This window comes from Microchirus variegatus, assembly GCF_963457635.1.
Source record: "Microchirus variegatus genome assembly, chromosome: 4".
Lineage (NCBI taxonomy): Eukaryota > Metazoa > Chordata > Actinopteri > Pleuronectiformes > Soleidae > Microchirus > Microchirus variegatus.
This window is the reverse complement of record NC_139805.1, coordinates 21,892,465-21,907,834: the sequence shown is the minus strand read 5'-3', so window position 1 is coordinate 21,907,834 and position 15,370 is coordinate 21,892,465. Positions and strand designations below refer to the sequence as shown.

The following is a 15,370-nucleotide window of genomic DNA, read 5'->3' as shown; positions in this document are numbered from 1 at the left end:
GAGGCATTTCAACATTATCTTAAATGTCCTGATATATTTCCATAAAAAGAAGTTACAACTAGAATATGCTACAACTGCATACATACAACAGCAACTACAAATGCCCCACTGATTTCAGATTATTTCAAAAATAATCTACAGTTACTTTGATCTCAACATTTATCTGGCACCCTTCTGAGCTGAACACAACGAGGAGCAGACCAACATCTTCAGGTGTAAAATGTAACTTTGTGCCTTTGTGAAACACTTTGAGACGTCTCAGGTCTGAATGATGCTGTATAAATATAATTGCTTTGGCTTTTGCAAAGAAAAACTAACCCAAGAATTCTTGGCGGTGTGAAATTGTCCTTTTGTCTTGTTGAAAATCACCAGACCTCAGATTTTAATCCTAGAGTTCTGTCGCAGGACCCCACTCGATGTCGTCCGCTTCGCCGTCGTCATCGTCGTCTTCGGAGCTGTCGCTTCCTCTGATCTGTGTGCGTCTGAACTGGACTGCTTGGTGATGATGTGCTAGCCTGTTGAGGAGCAGAGGACATTCTATCATAATCCTGTTTCTATACCAAGCACAACCTGAGAAAACATTGAGCACTTGAAGTACAGTAGAAACAGTATTTCTGATTTTACTCCAAGTACCACCAGAGGAAGCTTGCGTACCACCCGTGGTACACGTACTACACTTTGAGAACCAAGGCTGTAGAGTGAGAGAAAAGACTTACACGATGAACTGAGGTCCTTTCCTCTCCTCAGGTTCTGCCTGTGGCTCCGCTGAACGAGCCTGGAAGAGACGGCAACAATGACTTTATACAAGGATTTATGAGCATCTTTGGTCTTCATTATATAATAAATATATTATAAATCAGTCACAGATTGTGTTTAGAGTTTGTACGCGAGCACGACCCACTGCAGACTCCAACAGCTTAACTTGGGCTGAATGATGATTTTCAAGACTATAGAGCATTATCACAAGATACCATCAAAGAACTAACTTCTATAATATAATGCAAAGATGAGAATTTGAAGGTATTGTTTCCAATATTTTCCAGCATTTTCTAATCAGCACAAGATGGACAACAATCGCAACTTTAATGATTAAAATACAGCCAACAACCGGCAATTCTCAATTTTTTTAAAGATCATTCTAACAAATGTTAGGCGACCTTGAGTGTCTTGAAAGGCGCCTTAAATATAATGCATTATTATTATTATTATTATTATTATTAATAAATGTGTGTATAATTTTGACCAATTCCCATAGTTCTTTTTGAATTTACATAAATTCAGCCACTGGTTTGTAGTTGGCAAGGTGACATTGTTTATATTTTGGGTTTGTCACAATAATGCAGCTTTAAATGTTCCCGTTTTCCACTGATGGTGTATTCAGTTGTCGCTCAGTCAAATCAGACACTGAAATCGGTCTGTCAATAATAATAAAACAATACTATTAGCTGTTAAAAACAATTTGCATTTAAATATAGGATGCAAACAGTTTGTTGCACAGCAACTGTAGCTAACCATTACTTCCAGTCATAAGTAGTTTTTGTCTCTGAACTTCTAGACAATTGTGACAAAAGTCCATTCCAGTGGACGTTTCCTGATCTTAAAATAAACAGTTTTGTTCATTCATCGTTTTGGACCTAAAGGAGTAAAAAAACACAAGTGTGCTCCTTTAACTGTATTTACCTGCTGTAGTTTCTCTTCGATTAAAGACAGACTGGCCTGTTGTGGACTTTCAGGCTCTGCGTACGAAGGCTCATTCAGAGAATATCGAGTCGTGGGGTCTGGTGCTACAAAATCTGGAGGTCCCTCTGATGGAGCGTTGGGTGAAACTGCGTCAAGCGCACTGAAGTCAGAGTCGGTAAAGCTGCGATGCGAGGGTTCCTCCTCCTCCTCCTCCTCTGCACCGCTCTGAGGTGGACTGTAAGTGTTTCTGCGGCTGGGCCTGGGCTCAGGAACATGCAGCAAAGGCGGGACTTCTCTGAGCGAGTACCGGTCGGCTTCAGGCTCCTGGTCCGAGCTGGGGCTGTGGCGATCGAAGGCCGGCTCTGACGATCGGGCTAAAGCGGATCCGGCCACCCTCGACCCTCGCGAGGTCCTGGCTGCCTCCTGACCGGGATACGCCTCCTCCAGCTCCTCGTTGTCGGTGTAGGCCTCGTCTGTGAAGGCCTCTCCGTCAGTGTCTTCCAGGTCACTCGCAGCACTGAGGTAGTCGGACTGGGTTTGGTCCAGAGCGTCCAGGTCCTGCTCTCCACCGCTCTCCAACTGCACAGAAACACAAGGACAAAAACATGTTTAACCAAGCGGAGGACAGATACCACTGCTCTTCACTTAAGATTAGGATTAAGACGCTTCTAATTTGGTGTTAGAGTAGAGTAGTAACATACAGGTTAAATAAGAAATAGGTAGCAATTTAATTAATAGTATTATAATCAGACAGTAAAACAACAATCATACACACAAACTAATACACGTAGTCTGAAATATTTTTTATGAAGGAAAAAAAGTATATTAATATATAAATTAAATACCCAAATAAAGATTTGAGACAACTTTCACTATGTGATTACAGACATAATTGCACTTATTTTTCCCATTAAATTTAATTAAAAGTAAAACAAAGGGAAATATTTTGGAGATCTTGTTGTTTATAGGTTGTTATGCTATTATTTTACTGGTCGGGCCCACTTGAGATCAAATTGAACACACCGGACCTTTAAAAATAAAATTAATATATGAACAAAACTGTGGAAGTTAAGATTTATGGTATTAAAAGTAAAGAGAAGGAGAACAAGTGTGTGTGTGTGTGTGTGTGTGTGTGTGTGTTTGTCCTACCGTGACTTCTGACACCCAGACAGGTTTGGACTGCTGATGGCGGATCTTATCCTTCAGGCTCTCATACCAGATGTGAGAATTGGGTTGAAGGTCAATACGTGCTGGAGGGAAAGCATTTCCATTAATATTATTATTATAAACTGGAGACACTACACATGTATTATCCAGGAATGATTGAAAATATATAATAACTAACTCAAGCATAAATGGATAAATAAATGAACTGTATTTGTCAGGAATAACACAAAACAGCCAACTAGGATCTGGTAAGTTATACAATTTATCTGTCACGAACATTATGTATCAATAAAGTTTATATATTATTTATTTAATTAATTAATTAACAATGTTGTTAATGTGACCCTTTTAAATTAACATGAAATAAATGAAATGAACCTATGTTTGTTTTCTTACCTGAGAACAGATGGCTGTAGTGTTTCCTCAGCTTCATAGCCTGTGAGTAAAGACGTCTGGAGCTCTTGTTGGAGTTGGGGTTGTATTTCTGCCTCATGGCCTTGACGTCCTTGCGGTTGTGAGGGTCTAAGAACAGAACCATCGGATGGTACTGGATGTAGTTGAGTCTCTCTACTGCAGTGGGGGTGATGTCCAGAAGAGGGTGTTTGTCCTGGGAATAAAGAGAAAAGACAAACACAGAGGCACAGAGAGTGTGAGGTAGGGCTAAAAACATCAAATGTGATATATCCTCAAGTCAAGGGTAAGGGTCCTCAAATATGGATAATGGAAGGCGCGCTAAAGTAAACTGTACTACTTGATGCCTCTTCACGGTGGCGAAGCTCAAATGAATGAGGGACACTCAGGGCAGAAGTTACATGGCTGAAGAAGACGGAGTTTGCAGCGGGATAACGGTGGAGAAAGTTACGTTAAGAGATGATCCATCCACGTTCAATACATAGACTTTATGCATTTTGTTCCCCATGTTGTGAAGAAATAGAGAAATCCTGCACTTTGACTTTTTAGAGACGTTTTTGTTTTCTTCCGTTACACAGATATCGTGAGGTACCGCTATATGATCGTCTTGCACTCTACCGTTCAAAAGTTTGGGGTCACCATTACAATTTTTGTTGCGTTTTCCATTAAAAGTCACACTTTTATTCATCAAAAGAGTCGCAAAATGAACAGAAAATATAGTCAAGACATTGACAAAATTAGAAACAATGATTTTTATTAAAAATAATAAACTTTATTTTCGTCAAAGAACCAGCAAAACTGTTTTCAGCCGTGCTAACATTATTGCACAAGGGTTTTCAATGGTTTTCTAATCATCCAATAGCCTTATAACGCGATTAGCAAACACAATGTACCATTAGAACACTGGAGAGATGGTTGATGGAAATGGGCCTCTATACACCTATGTACATATTCAATTAAAAACCTGATTCATTTAATGTTATATTCATTGCAAAAAAAGTGTTTCCCCCCAAAACAATTGAACGGTAGTGTATATTGATCGTCATAGATATTATTGGTATCATGGACCATATGTCGCGTATCCTACCGTGAGTAATCCTGTGATTCCCGCCCCCTTGTGTAAGGTGAAGAAAGTACACAAGACAAAGTGTATATTAGTTTTTTTCCGTGCTCACCTTCTCTGCGATTCTCCTCACAGTATCCAGTTTAATAACTGTGGAGTCTCCTCCTCCACTGCGAGGAACCATTTCTGCCACGAAGCAACGGGAAAACAACAAATGTTTAACATATAAAAGTCATCAGGAGAATGAAGAAAATTGAAGAAACTTGTCAGAAAAAGGAAAGAAAAAAAAAAGAAGAAGAAGAAGAAACCCACCTGCCACCTCGTATTCATCAGGCATCTCTCTGGCCAGCTTCTCCATGGCAATATCGTTAAGAGGACCCAGAATGACGATTGGCCGTTTGAAATTAGCTGCAGACCCAAACAATCGAGGATTATCAAAAACTTGTTCAACTAGTTACAGAGCTAGGACTTGATTCAACATGATGACTGTACGTGTAGATAAAAAAACAAATCACCTTCTCTGAGCAGGACTCTCTCGTAGGCTGGGAATTTGCCCTGAATGGTGAGCTGCAGCAGGTCGTCTCGAGTGCGCCGGACCGTCTTTTCGTTCTTTTTGTTCCCTCTGAGCCCCCGTAGTTTCCAGAACTCGGCTCTTGGTCCCGTCACCTGCCGTTCTCCACTCACCCGCTGAGCCTGCTCAATGCTGGCCAGTGTCTCAGCTCTGCAGGAGATAAAATAAAAAATCAACATTCACCTTTGCTTAAAGGTCCAGTGTGAGACTTCTATTGCTCTCCCCTCCCATAGGAATTCTGAGTGTTGACACAATGGTGATCTCACAGAACCCTTAACTCCTCCATTAACCAGTTGCAAAAAACATTTATCCCATGAATCTACAAACTACAAACTACAGCTTTAAAGTAGAACTAGAGCTCTCTCCCTGACCTGGTCTGGTTAGGGATGGTGCCTTTATCCATCTCGTGCAGGTTGTTCCCCATGCGGATGGCCAACCAGTTGCCGAGCTTGCCGCGGTGCATGGTGTCCACCACCCTGAACACCTCCCCTCGGGTGAAGCTCAGACCAATGGGGCCGTCTGCTTCGTGGTCAAAGTGGGCGCGGACGTAGAAGTTGTCGGCCAGGTTGGACTTCATGATCTTTTTATAAACTGAAGAGACAATAGAGTGTTTTGAGTGACTGCTGGAGAGTAAAGCAGGTCTTCCTGTGATGAGTTATTAGCACCACACTTACTGTCCATCTTGTTCTGAGTGCAAATCTCCACTTTATCTCCATTTTTGATGTTGAGAAGGAGGTTGGCCGCCTCTTCGCGTGTGAAGTGGCCAAAATCAACTTTATTTACCTGGAAATAAAGGGAAATTATATTAGATTTCCATCATTTATCATCCTCTTTTAGCTTCCACAATAAGAATTATAATTCAGGTTTGAATTATTATTGTTTACAATTGTGGTGATAGTATGGAAGTAATTTGTAATATGGCAGTAAAATAGTGGTAATTACCAAGTAATAGCTGGATAATAACAATGAAAAATATGTTTCATGTGCAGGTATTTCCCTGATGGTAGCCCATAGTAATTATTATTACCAAACTATTACTTTGAAAATAACATGGTAATAATGTAATTTTATTATAATTTAAATTTTTATTATCTCCTTAGAATTACACTATTACTATTGTTTTTACCAAACTAGCAATTGTGACCAAAATGTGATGGTATTACCATGATATTACCTCCCTAATACAAATGATTACCACACTATTGCCATGATAATGTACTGTATATAGTATGTATATAGTGTATGTTTTTCTTATTCCCTTGGTTCTTGTTTAGTGTTGAAAAAGATGAACAATCACAAGCGTGTATCGCAAGTGTAATCCCAGTATCTCACATGCATAATCTGGTCTCCCTCTCTCATTCCCTGGTTATACGCGGAGCTGTTGGGCTGAACTCCACCCACGAAGATGCCGACATCGTTGCCCCCCACCAGCCTGAGGCCCACGCTGCCCTCCTTCACAAACGTCACAGTGTGCACGTCTGAGCTGTACCTGAGTCAGTGACACAGCACAGGAAAACAAGACAGCGGCTCAGTTGCAGGGAGTTTATTGATTTAATGATGAGAAATGTGTTGATGTCAGGATTAATTCAACTTTGGAGTGGGAGCAACACTCACCCTGGATTAGGTGCTGCCGGGTAAGAATCTGGAGGTAAGGAGTAAATGGGCTCTTCTGTGGGGAGCTTAGCTGAAGGAGGCGGAACAATTGTGACACATTCAATTATCACTTTACTGGATATTGAATTATTTAATCAATAAAATGTCAACTAAACAACAGCTATTATGTTTTTTCTGTTATACACACTGAGATACAAAGCTAAGGTGCAGCAAAGGTTTAGCAATTTAATCTGGTGACTTAGTAAACGGCTAATCAAACATCACAACCACTAGAAAAGCAATATTAAGAGTTGACATGACTGCGAGTCTGGAGCCTTACAGTACAGAGGTGGGTTGCTCTTCACAGAAATCCCAGACCTGACGTTAGTGCTTCCATTAGCAGGATGAGGAACTCTGTGGAAGAGGAGGAGGAGATGCTTGATGGTTGGTTTTGACATGTTTACAAGAGAAAGAGAGCAGTTGACTGACTTAGATAAGCCAGGAAAGGCTGTCTAATTGTGAGAAAAAGGGGAAAATATATTCTTAAGATATAAGCAGGCATAGATTTAATTATGTGAGCCTTTTGTGAAGTGGCTAAAAGGATTTTTCTGTCCCTGTAAGCAGTCATGTTATCAGTGAGAGCCTGTGTTTGAGTCAAACCTCATACAACCACACTTCAAAAGCCTGAACTTCCCCTTTAACTTCAGTTTATTCAAACATATAATATAATATCAGTGTTTACCTGCGGTGGCTGTCCTCTCGCTCAGAGCTCCCAGACCTCCTGAGATGTGAGAGGTCATCGGACACTGAGGAGTCTGAGGGTAAAACAAACAGAGAATGTGGTCACAACAGACTTCAGCCTTCTGGCTCTAAAACTGTAGGCGACGGTAAAAAAGAGGGGAGAATGAGGATAAGATGCGACACATGGGTACAAGAAAAACTGACCTTCAGGAGGTGGTCTGCTGGATGACGAGACGCGACGAGGAGGCTCCTGCTTCACAGCCACTGCAGTGTAAGTCGTGTCAGGAAGGACTCTGAGAGAAGAACAGCAAACGTTAGAAAAAACAAGTTTCATATGCTCCAATTTCATAGTTAATTGTGAAATACAAATTAGATTTAACGTTTGTCTCAAGATGTTTGATTTTGCAGCACGTGCCGTCACTTTGGCAAACACATTAAAGCTAATTTATGGTAACTAACCTCAGGTCAACATCACTGCAGCACTCACTGGGTCTGACTTGACTTTGGCAGTTTGAGTCACTGACTATCATTAAAGCTGGAGCATGCTAATCTTTAATAAAATGTAACCGTCTGTCTTCTCACCAAACACATGAACACGCACTGCCTGACAACTGCTACAGGCCAAGGAGAGGTAGAAGAGCACTGGGAGGACATATTTGCTGACATCCATCCACTAACTACCTATAAAATTGTCATGATGAACTGCCCGGGTCAACAAGGCAGGTAGTGACTGGCACTAGTGTTTATTACAGTACTGTGAATGCTACAGTAACTCAAGCTTCAACTCAAGTGTGTAAGAATTTGTGATATCTAATGGTGAGATTGCAGTTTGTAACAGATGGGGCACTCCTCCTCTTTTCCACATGTAATGTGGAACTACGGTGGCCTCTGCATGCCAGAAAAGACATCATTCTTTTTCATTCACAGTAAAAGCTTTTAAAACATGAAACATGGTGGCCTCGGTAAAGCGAGGCCCTTGCCTTGCCAAAAGATTTTTATATACACTTCGATAAAAATAAGCCACTACTCCTTCTTAAATGTTACAAAATGGACCCTTAAACACTGCAAAGACAGAGGTTCAAGCTCAAGTCATACAAAATGATTTGATGTTGTTTTAACATTAAGGTAAAAAGCTGAGGAAGTGTCCTCACAAATGACATAAGAATGCATGTCTCTGTGTGTGGGTAAAGCAGTTTAACCAGTTCGTCATCCAGTATCATGTTAGCACACATAAAGTGGACAGTATTTACTATGAGATGGTGAAAAGTATGAGTCTATTTAAATACATAGAATCTATTGATTTTTAAATCTGCTGGTGATGACTTTTCCCAAAACCATAAAGGTCAGCGTCTTCCTTTCCCTCTCAGAGAGAACCCAACCAATCTGAAATGACTGAAAAGACTCCATGACCATGAGATGTTACTGATCAAACTGATAGAACATTTCAGTTAAGTATCTATATATACTATACACTATATTTGATACATCTTTGACATGTCACGTGATCTGCCCATATTTATTTTCAGCGCCTAGTCAGGTTATTATCAGTGGTCAGCAGCTTTACAGTCAACAGTGAAGTTAAATCTAGGTTAGATCTAAAGTTGTCCCACAGGTCAGGTCTGTGGGACAGTTTTCAATGTGACACTTCACACATTTTATTCAGTGCTGTAACAAATTAAGACCTAAAACATTGTGACAGTCAATGAAATGTCCTCTTACCTGTACCTGTCGTTGACAGTGTTGGTGTTTTCACTGCCTGGAGACGCTCTGTGAGTGACTGACGTGTAACTGGGCTCAGAGTCCGATTCTGAAGGAGCTGTTTGGATTAACACATAAAGGAAATATATCATATTTAAGTAGATTGTATTGTGGATTAAAGAACATAAAAAAGCAAGCACCTGATCCATATATAAAAAAAACTTGAAACTACATTTTAGGCATGATTCAACATTGAGGATGAAAAACATGAAAATCTAATTTTTTAGAAGATTATTTAATAAAAGTGACGGATATATACGTATATATACATATATACATACATATACACATAAATATATACATATATGCACATATATACACATACATATACCTATATGTGTGTGTGGATATATATACATATACATACATACATACAGGTTTTCCCCTTTAGTCAAATATTTGATTCTGGCACACGACTCTTGAAAATCAAACAAAGACACACCATGACTTCCTTGACAATTTTTCATGAGACTTACTACAAACAGAAAAAAGCCCACGTGCGCTGAAGCAGTACAGTACACATAAACACACCTTTCCTTGGCGGACTGCTGGCAGGGACACTGGCAGCGCTCCACCGTGGCGGCTCCACAGAAACCTCTGGCAGGACTCTGCAAGAGAAGAGAGGGAGGTGGGAGTGAGGGAAGAGGAAGAATCTCAGTTATGTTTTGAGAGGGGGGCACCTGTGGCTAATATGATGATTATTGCTGAGTGCATGAGACTTAAATGTTTAATAGTCACCTTTGTACCTCTGAGGGAAGCTCTCTCTTTGACGCTTTACTGCTTTGTGACTGATCAAAAGTTATTAGTGGTCCTGCTTAATTGTTTTTCATGTTGTGTTTACTACACTGAATAAAACATGCAGGGACTGATCGAATATTTTACACAAGTATGTTTTACTCTGTTTAATCAACACTTAGCCACATACAGGAGAGGGAGATGTTCAGTGAAATTCACTTTTATTTCATTGATTAACAAAATGTCAGCACAAACACTTGGTATACAGCCAAAAACACAAAATCAAGCAACATAAAAAGGCTACCAAAAAAAGGCAAAAAAAAGGAGCAATCACAAGACAGAGAGGGATAAGTTATGGTTTAAAAAGGTAAATAAAAACTTATGATTATCTAATAATAATAAAAATAATAATAATTATTATTCCTTCATTTTCTATTATTCAATTGAACGCACATTCGTGCTTGCACCCTAATAATAATAATAATAATAATAATGCCAGAATTTATACACAGGCTCTCAGTTTCCACTCCGTGAGATCCTGTTGGGTTTCAGGAGTGGGGTGGGGTTTGGGGTGGGGAGGGGGGTTGGAGGTTGGGATTGGCCGAAGCATCATCTGTACCTGTATCTGCTGAGGGAGTCTTGACTGTATGAGGTGCTGTGCCTCTGAGGAGGCGCTGAGCTTTCTTCTGACTCGGACTCAGAGTCTGAAAGAAAAGACAGAGAAAATTCTGTTTATTTATGTGTTTATTTATCAGAATCTCCATAAGTTGCCATTAAGCGCAGCTGGGCTTCCTCGGGTCCTGCTGCACAGAGCAGTGTTCATGTTATTCCTATGGATGTATTTGTATTTGACTGCTGACACCCACTCCACAGCAAACACAGAAAGATCAAATATTGTTGTAGAGGTGTCAGAGAAAAGTCCGGGATGTTACCATCACAAGCAAATGAATGTTTTTTTGTGTCTATATGCATGTCTGAGACAGTGTGTGCTGACCTGGGGGCGGGGTTCTCAAGGGCGAGTTGACCCTTCTTGGTAGATCCTGGCGAACAGGAATGGGGGAACTTATCATGCTTTGGGGGCGCAGATCAGGAAGAACTCTGAAATAAGAAGAAAACACAGTTAGAAATAATAAGAAAAAAAAATCTGCTGGGACTTAAGATGTTGAAAACTATGAGAATCTGACACTAAGTAAATTCATATATTGATAAATGTCCATTTATCCTCCATACGCATATATTCTAATGATGGGGAAGCTTTTATCTTTATTTAAGCTCTGAGATTAACAAAACATCATCTCTTACCTGTATCTGCTGTCTGGGTGTGGGCTCTCTCTGGCTGGAGGAGGGGAAGCGCTCCGTTCAGAGTCCGAGTCCGACACGGGTCTGCGGGGCCGCGAGGCAGAGGACGAAGGGCGAGAGGTCTTCCAGTTAGGCATTACAGGAGAGCGGGGGAGGGTGGACATACCAGAGAGAGATCTGCAGAGAGCGCAAAACTAAAAGTTATTGATAAAGAAACTCATTTGACACGTGAATTGTTGTTTCTCCACTGAAAGACCAATAAAATGTGACAAAGTTGGGATTAAGACTGGTCTGGTGGATTTTTACTATGGAACTTATACTCCTGAGGAAAATGTTTCTTGATGCTAAACATAAATCAAGTGAGAAGTAGGCTTATTTTCCCATTGGCTAGGCATTATTTTTATATCTGCTCACAGAACATATAATATTATATGCCACATTTCCAGATTACATAGTAAACAATACTAATCGTTTTATTTCTGGCACTGCATTGTAAACATTCTTCGTTCATCAAAGTCATGAAGAACAGACAGAAGAAAATGAACTGACTTGTATTTGCTGCTGGACGGTTCACTCCTGTCCAAACTCTCTCGCTCTCTCCTGATGGGAGGAGGGGGAGAGGCGCTGGGTTCAGACTCTGAATCAGATGGAGCTGAAGAAACAATAACAGCAACAACAACAAACACCAAGTTACAATTTAGAACTCAATGTGTCTTCCAGCAACAACACACAGGATCAGCCACAGCTCCAAAATTCATTCTGCCGTCAATACCTGTACAGGTAAGACACTCTGTGTTTATCGAAGACAAGATGTTTGTTTTTCTGGTGTTAATGAGTGATTTGCTGCAGGACTGACCTCTGCGAGAGACGTAGGACGTGACAGGATGCCGAGGCAAGGTGGAGCGCACAGGTGATGACTCCCGAGACTTGGCTGGAGGAGGAGGGTCAGCTCTCCTGGATAAAGAGAGTAGATACAGGAATTTTCTTATTGCTTCCAAAGTCAAAATCCAATGCAGACTTTGCTGCTTTTCATCAGGGGCTGAAATAATCTGAGATCTGTTTTAAAACTAACTAATTACTTCAATAATGAAATTACAAGTTTTAAAGTATGTAAATGACAAAACAGACAACCTATTGAAATCAGCTCTGTGTGTAAAGCTGTAACTTGGCGGTTAGAAAATTAAACTTCAAAGTATCCAAAGTCCAACGACTATAACTATAGATTTCAGTGTTATCAGGCAGCGATATAGTTGCTGTGTACCTGCGTGTCCGTTTCTCTCTGTGGGGTTGACGGGATGATCTGTGAACTGCGATATCTGCGTCAAGGTCTGAAATATCTGTGGTGGGAAAACAGAAGCATTCAAATAATCAACCCGTTTGTTTTTTTCTCACTGCTGTCATTAATAGCTCTTCGTTAATACAGTTCTCCATAACGCTACACCACTTCTCCCTCTCTTACCCTCGAGCTCAGAGCTGCTGTCGCGGCGGCGGCGGTCGTCTTCACTGTTGGGGGCGCTGTCCTCCACCTCTGGGATGCTGACCAGGAACTTGCGATCGTCCCTGAGGACAGTCATGGTCAGTTTGCCTCGGCTCTTCTCCACCAGGTGCTTGGTCTCCAGCAGGGATAGATTTTCTGTTGTCATGCCATTGATCTGGTCACAGGAAACAAATCAATTAGCACAGACAGAGGGTTCTCTCACATACAAATGTTTGTATGACAGGTGTTAACTTTAGGTGCAGTTAAGTTTGTACCTTGAGGATGAGATCTCCCTCCTGCAGTGTGCCTTCTTTTGCTGCTAGGCCTGTTTCTGTCATGTGCTTGATAAAGATCTGACTGCCCAGCTTCAATCCATACTCTGCAGAAAAAAAGAGGTCTCATCTTTCTCGACAGAAATCAGCACTTTATATAAAAGGTAACAGGTGTGGACTACCTAAAAAAACTAAAATCCAGCCAACTCACCATCTGTAATTTTCTTTTTAGTCAACGTAGTTCTGATGGGTTTGTCTATAATGTCTTGCTGTGGCAGCCTCTTGTAGCCCGACGACACCAGCGGCAGCGTGTTTCCATGCCCGTTGCGATCTGGCGAAGTGCTGCGCGCTCTGTATCGATTCGTGTTTCGGTTGTCGCTGCCGTCAGAGTAGCGCCGTGTGCGTCTTGGTGGGTCATAGTCCAGCAGGTTGGAGTGGGAGGCGGCTCGAGTTGGCCTGGCGGTGTTGGTGGCCGGGATCTGGATCTTGCGAGGGCGCTTCACTGTCTGGAGAGGGATAGATCGGAAAAGCCTTTTTTTTTTACATATAAGCAAAAAAACAAAAGTCATTTTTGTTTTAGTTTTGGCTTTATACTTACTACATTTGCAGTCTTGCCACAATTTTTCAGGACATGAATGGTGAAGTTAGAGTGGACATTGTCCATGGACGTTCCATTTACCATTACGATGTGATCTTTGGTGCTGCAAAGACAAAGGGAAACACAAGGGTCCAAGTCTCCAGGTTAATTTACAATCAGAGACAGGATTCAGTCACATAAAGTTATTTGTAGTCGACTTACAAGAGTCGTCCCATGGCTGGTCCATTTGGCAACACATCTGACACCACCACAACTGTATCCCCAGTGTCAGGGTGAGGCTTGTCCTTTCCTCCTGACAGGGCAAATCCAAACCCGAATTTGGGATCCTGCCATCAAAACAGAATGAGATTTAAAATAAAGTTTTTCACACACACAATACACACACAAGCTGATAGAAAAAAAAACTTTATTTCGTCCTTGTGCCATAATCTACTTTCACAGAAACCATAACCTCAAAAGAGGTAATGAGTGAAGACAAAGAAGAAGTCGGACAGAAGGCGGGAAGAGCCTGAGCATGCGTGGGAGATACTGTGAAATGATAAAGAACGATAGAGGGCGAAGGAGCACATTCCAGTAGTGTTCATGAACAGCTGGTGCTGTGGGGCGCAGCAGGGTGTGTCGCTCTTAATTCCTGCTGTGGCTGTGCAGTGAAACTGAGAATTCGAAGCACGGCTCAGTTCAAACCCCACAAGTCCTTCACAATACCTGGAAACAATGATACGACTGTGTCTGTGCTGTACAGAGTCTCGACTTTCACCGCCGTATTTGAGCAGAGAACAAACAGCACTAACATGCTAAAGATAAGTTGTTTGCACTTGAAATTCATTTTAGTTTCTTGCCAATGCCTGTTTGATTTTGTAAGAAAGGGCATCAGTGCATTTACACTAACACCCAATAGTTTTATTTAACATTATTTTATTAAAAAGCTACTGTATGGAAGATTTCTCTGTTCCAGAATGGGGAACAGACATGGTCATGGTCACTTGCCAAGAGAATCAGCCATTGTTGCCTGCATAAGACAAGATGCATCAACTGAGCAGGTGCCAACAGGGACTTACCATTCAAAAGGGATGAGCCTGACCTACCTGGTTAGCACACTAACTTAACCAGAAGCAAAACATAGGATAGTAATAGGTGCAAATTAAAAGTTTCTGCTCGATTGATCATAGCAAATAATGCTAATGCTGACAAAGACGCAATAACACAAATGTACAGCCCATTAAAAAGCCACTTACTTTGGTCAGTGTTATTGTATGTTGCTCCCATATTGTTAACTCCTCCATGCCTGGTTTCTGGAAACACACACACAAAAAACAATCATGAGGAACCAATGCCTGAACAAATAAATATTTACACGTGACACGATCAATCCAGAATTTACGCATCACATCATTTAATCAAGGTCCTTACAAGTAGCACAGTTGAGCGTGAGCCGAGAGGAAAGAGCGTCTGTGTGTGACACAACCTGATCTCAGCATGCTCTCACCTGTCTCAATCCTGCCTGACTGGTATGGAGGAGGGGCTACTGTGTGGCTGTGTGTGTGAGTGTGTGTGTGCGCACGCGTGTGTGTGTTTGTTCATTCTGACACATACTATTACAAAGGTGCACACACAGAAAAAATCATGCACAGTACAGAGGTGAATGAGGCTAACCAATGACGAGAATGATAACCAACACTAATTTTCATTATATGTTTAATTAATTTTCTTAACTAATCACTTAATCATTTGGTCACCAGTCAGAGAATAACAAAAACACTCATGCTCAAGGTGTGTCATGTTTTTTTTTCAAATGTCTTTCTAGGAGCCAAACCTGAGAAACGCTATGCAGAAATATGCAGTTAATAGTTGTGTAGAACAATTCATAATTTAAGGGCAAAGCTATAGCATTCAAATTCAAATACATCACCTGTTCCAGGGCCTGCTCTACAAAGGAGTTACTGTATGTTGACTGACTCTGTAACCAAAGGCCAGAGAGGTTTGTGCAATAGTAGAGCGTTTGTAA

The 15,370-nt window shown here is 41.1% G+C and overlaps 1 protein-coding gene across 1 annotated transcript; it reads right to left on the bottom strand.

Annotated features, from left to right (window-relative positions):
* Window positions 1-388: 388 nt before the first annotated feature.
* On the bottom strand, window positions 389-14,657 carry tjp3 (tight junction protein 3; the record flags this gene model as incomplete). Its single annotated transcript, XM_083888231.1, has 29 exons — window positions 14,601-14,657; window positions 13,567-13,691; window positions 13,366-13,468; window positions 12,979-13,273; window positions 12,771-12,874; window positions 12,478-12,670; window positions 12,280-12,355; window positions 11,875-11,972; window positions 11,568-11,670; window positions 11,022-11,195; window positions 10,714-10,817; window positions 10,339-10,423; window positions 9,516-9,592; window positions 8,946-9,042; window positions 7,431-7,519; window positions 7,228-7,300; window positions 6,826-6,899; window positions 6,507-6,576; window positions 6,225-6,381; window positions 5,567-5,675; window positions 5,264-5,483; window positions 4,837-5,042; window positions 4,634-4,729; window positions 4,434-4,507; window positions 3,244-3,454; window positions 2,830-2,930; window positions 1,681-2,259; window positions 717-775; window positions 389-515 (listed from the first exon to the last, which is right to left on the bottom strand). Exons 1-29 carry the CDS (start codon window positions 14,646-14,648, stop codon window positions 389-391), a joined length of 3,927 nt encoding a protein of 1,308 aa, XP_083744357.1. The 5' UTR covers window positions 14,649-14,657.
* Window positions 14,658-15,370: the final 713 nt, after the last annotated feature.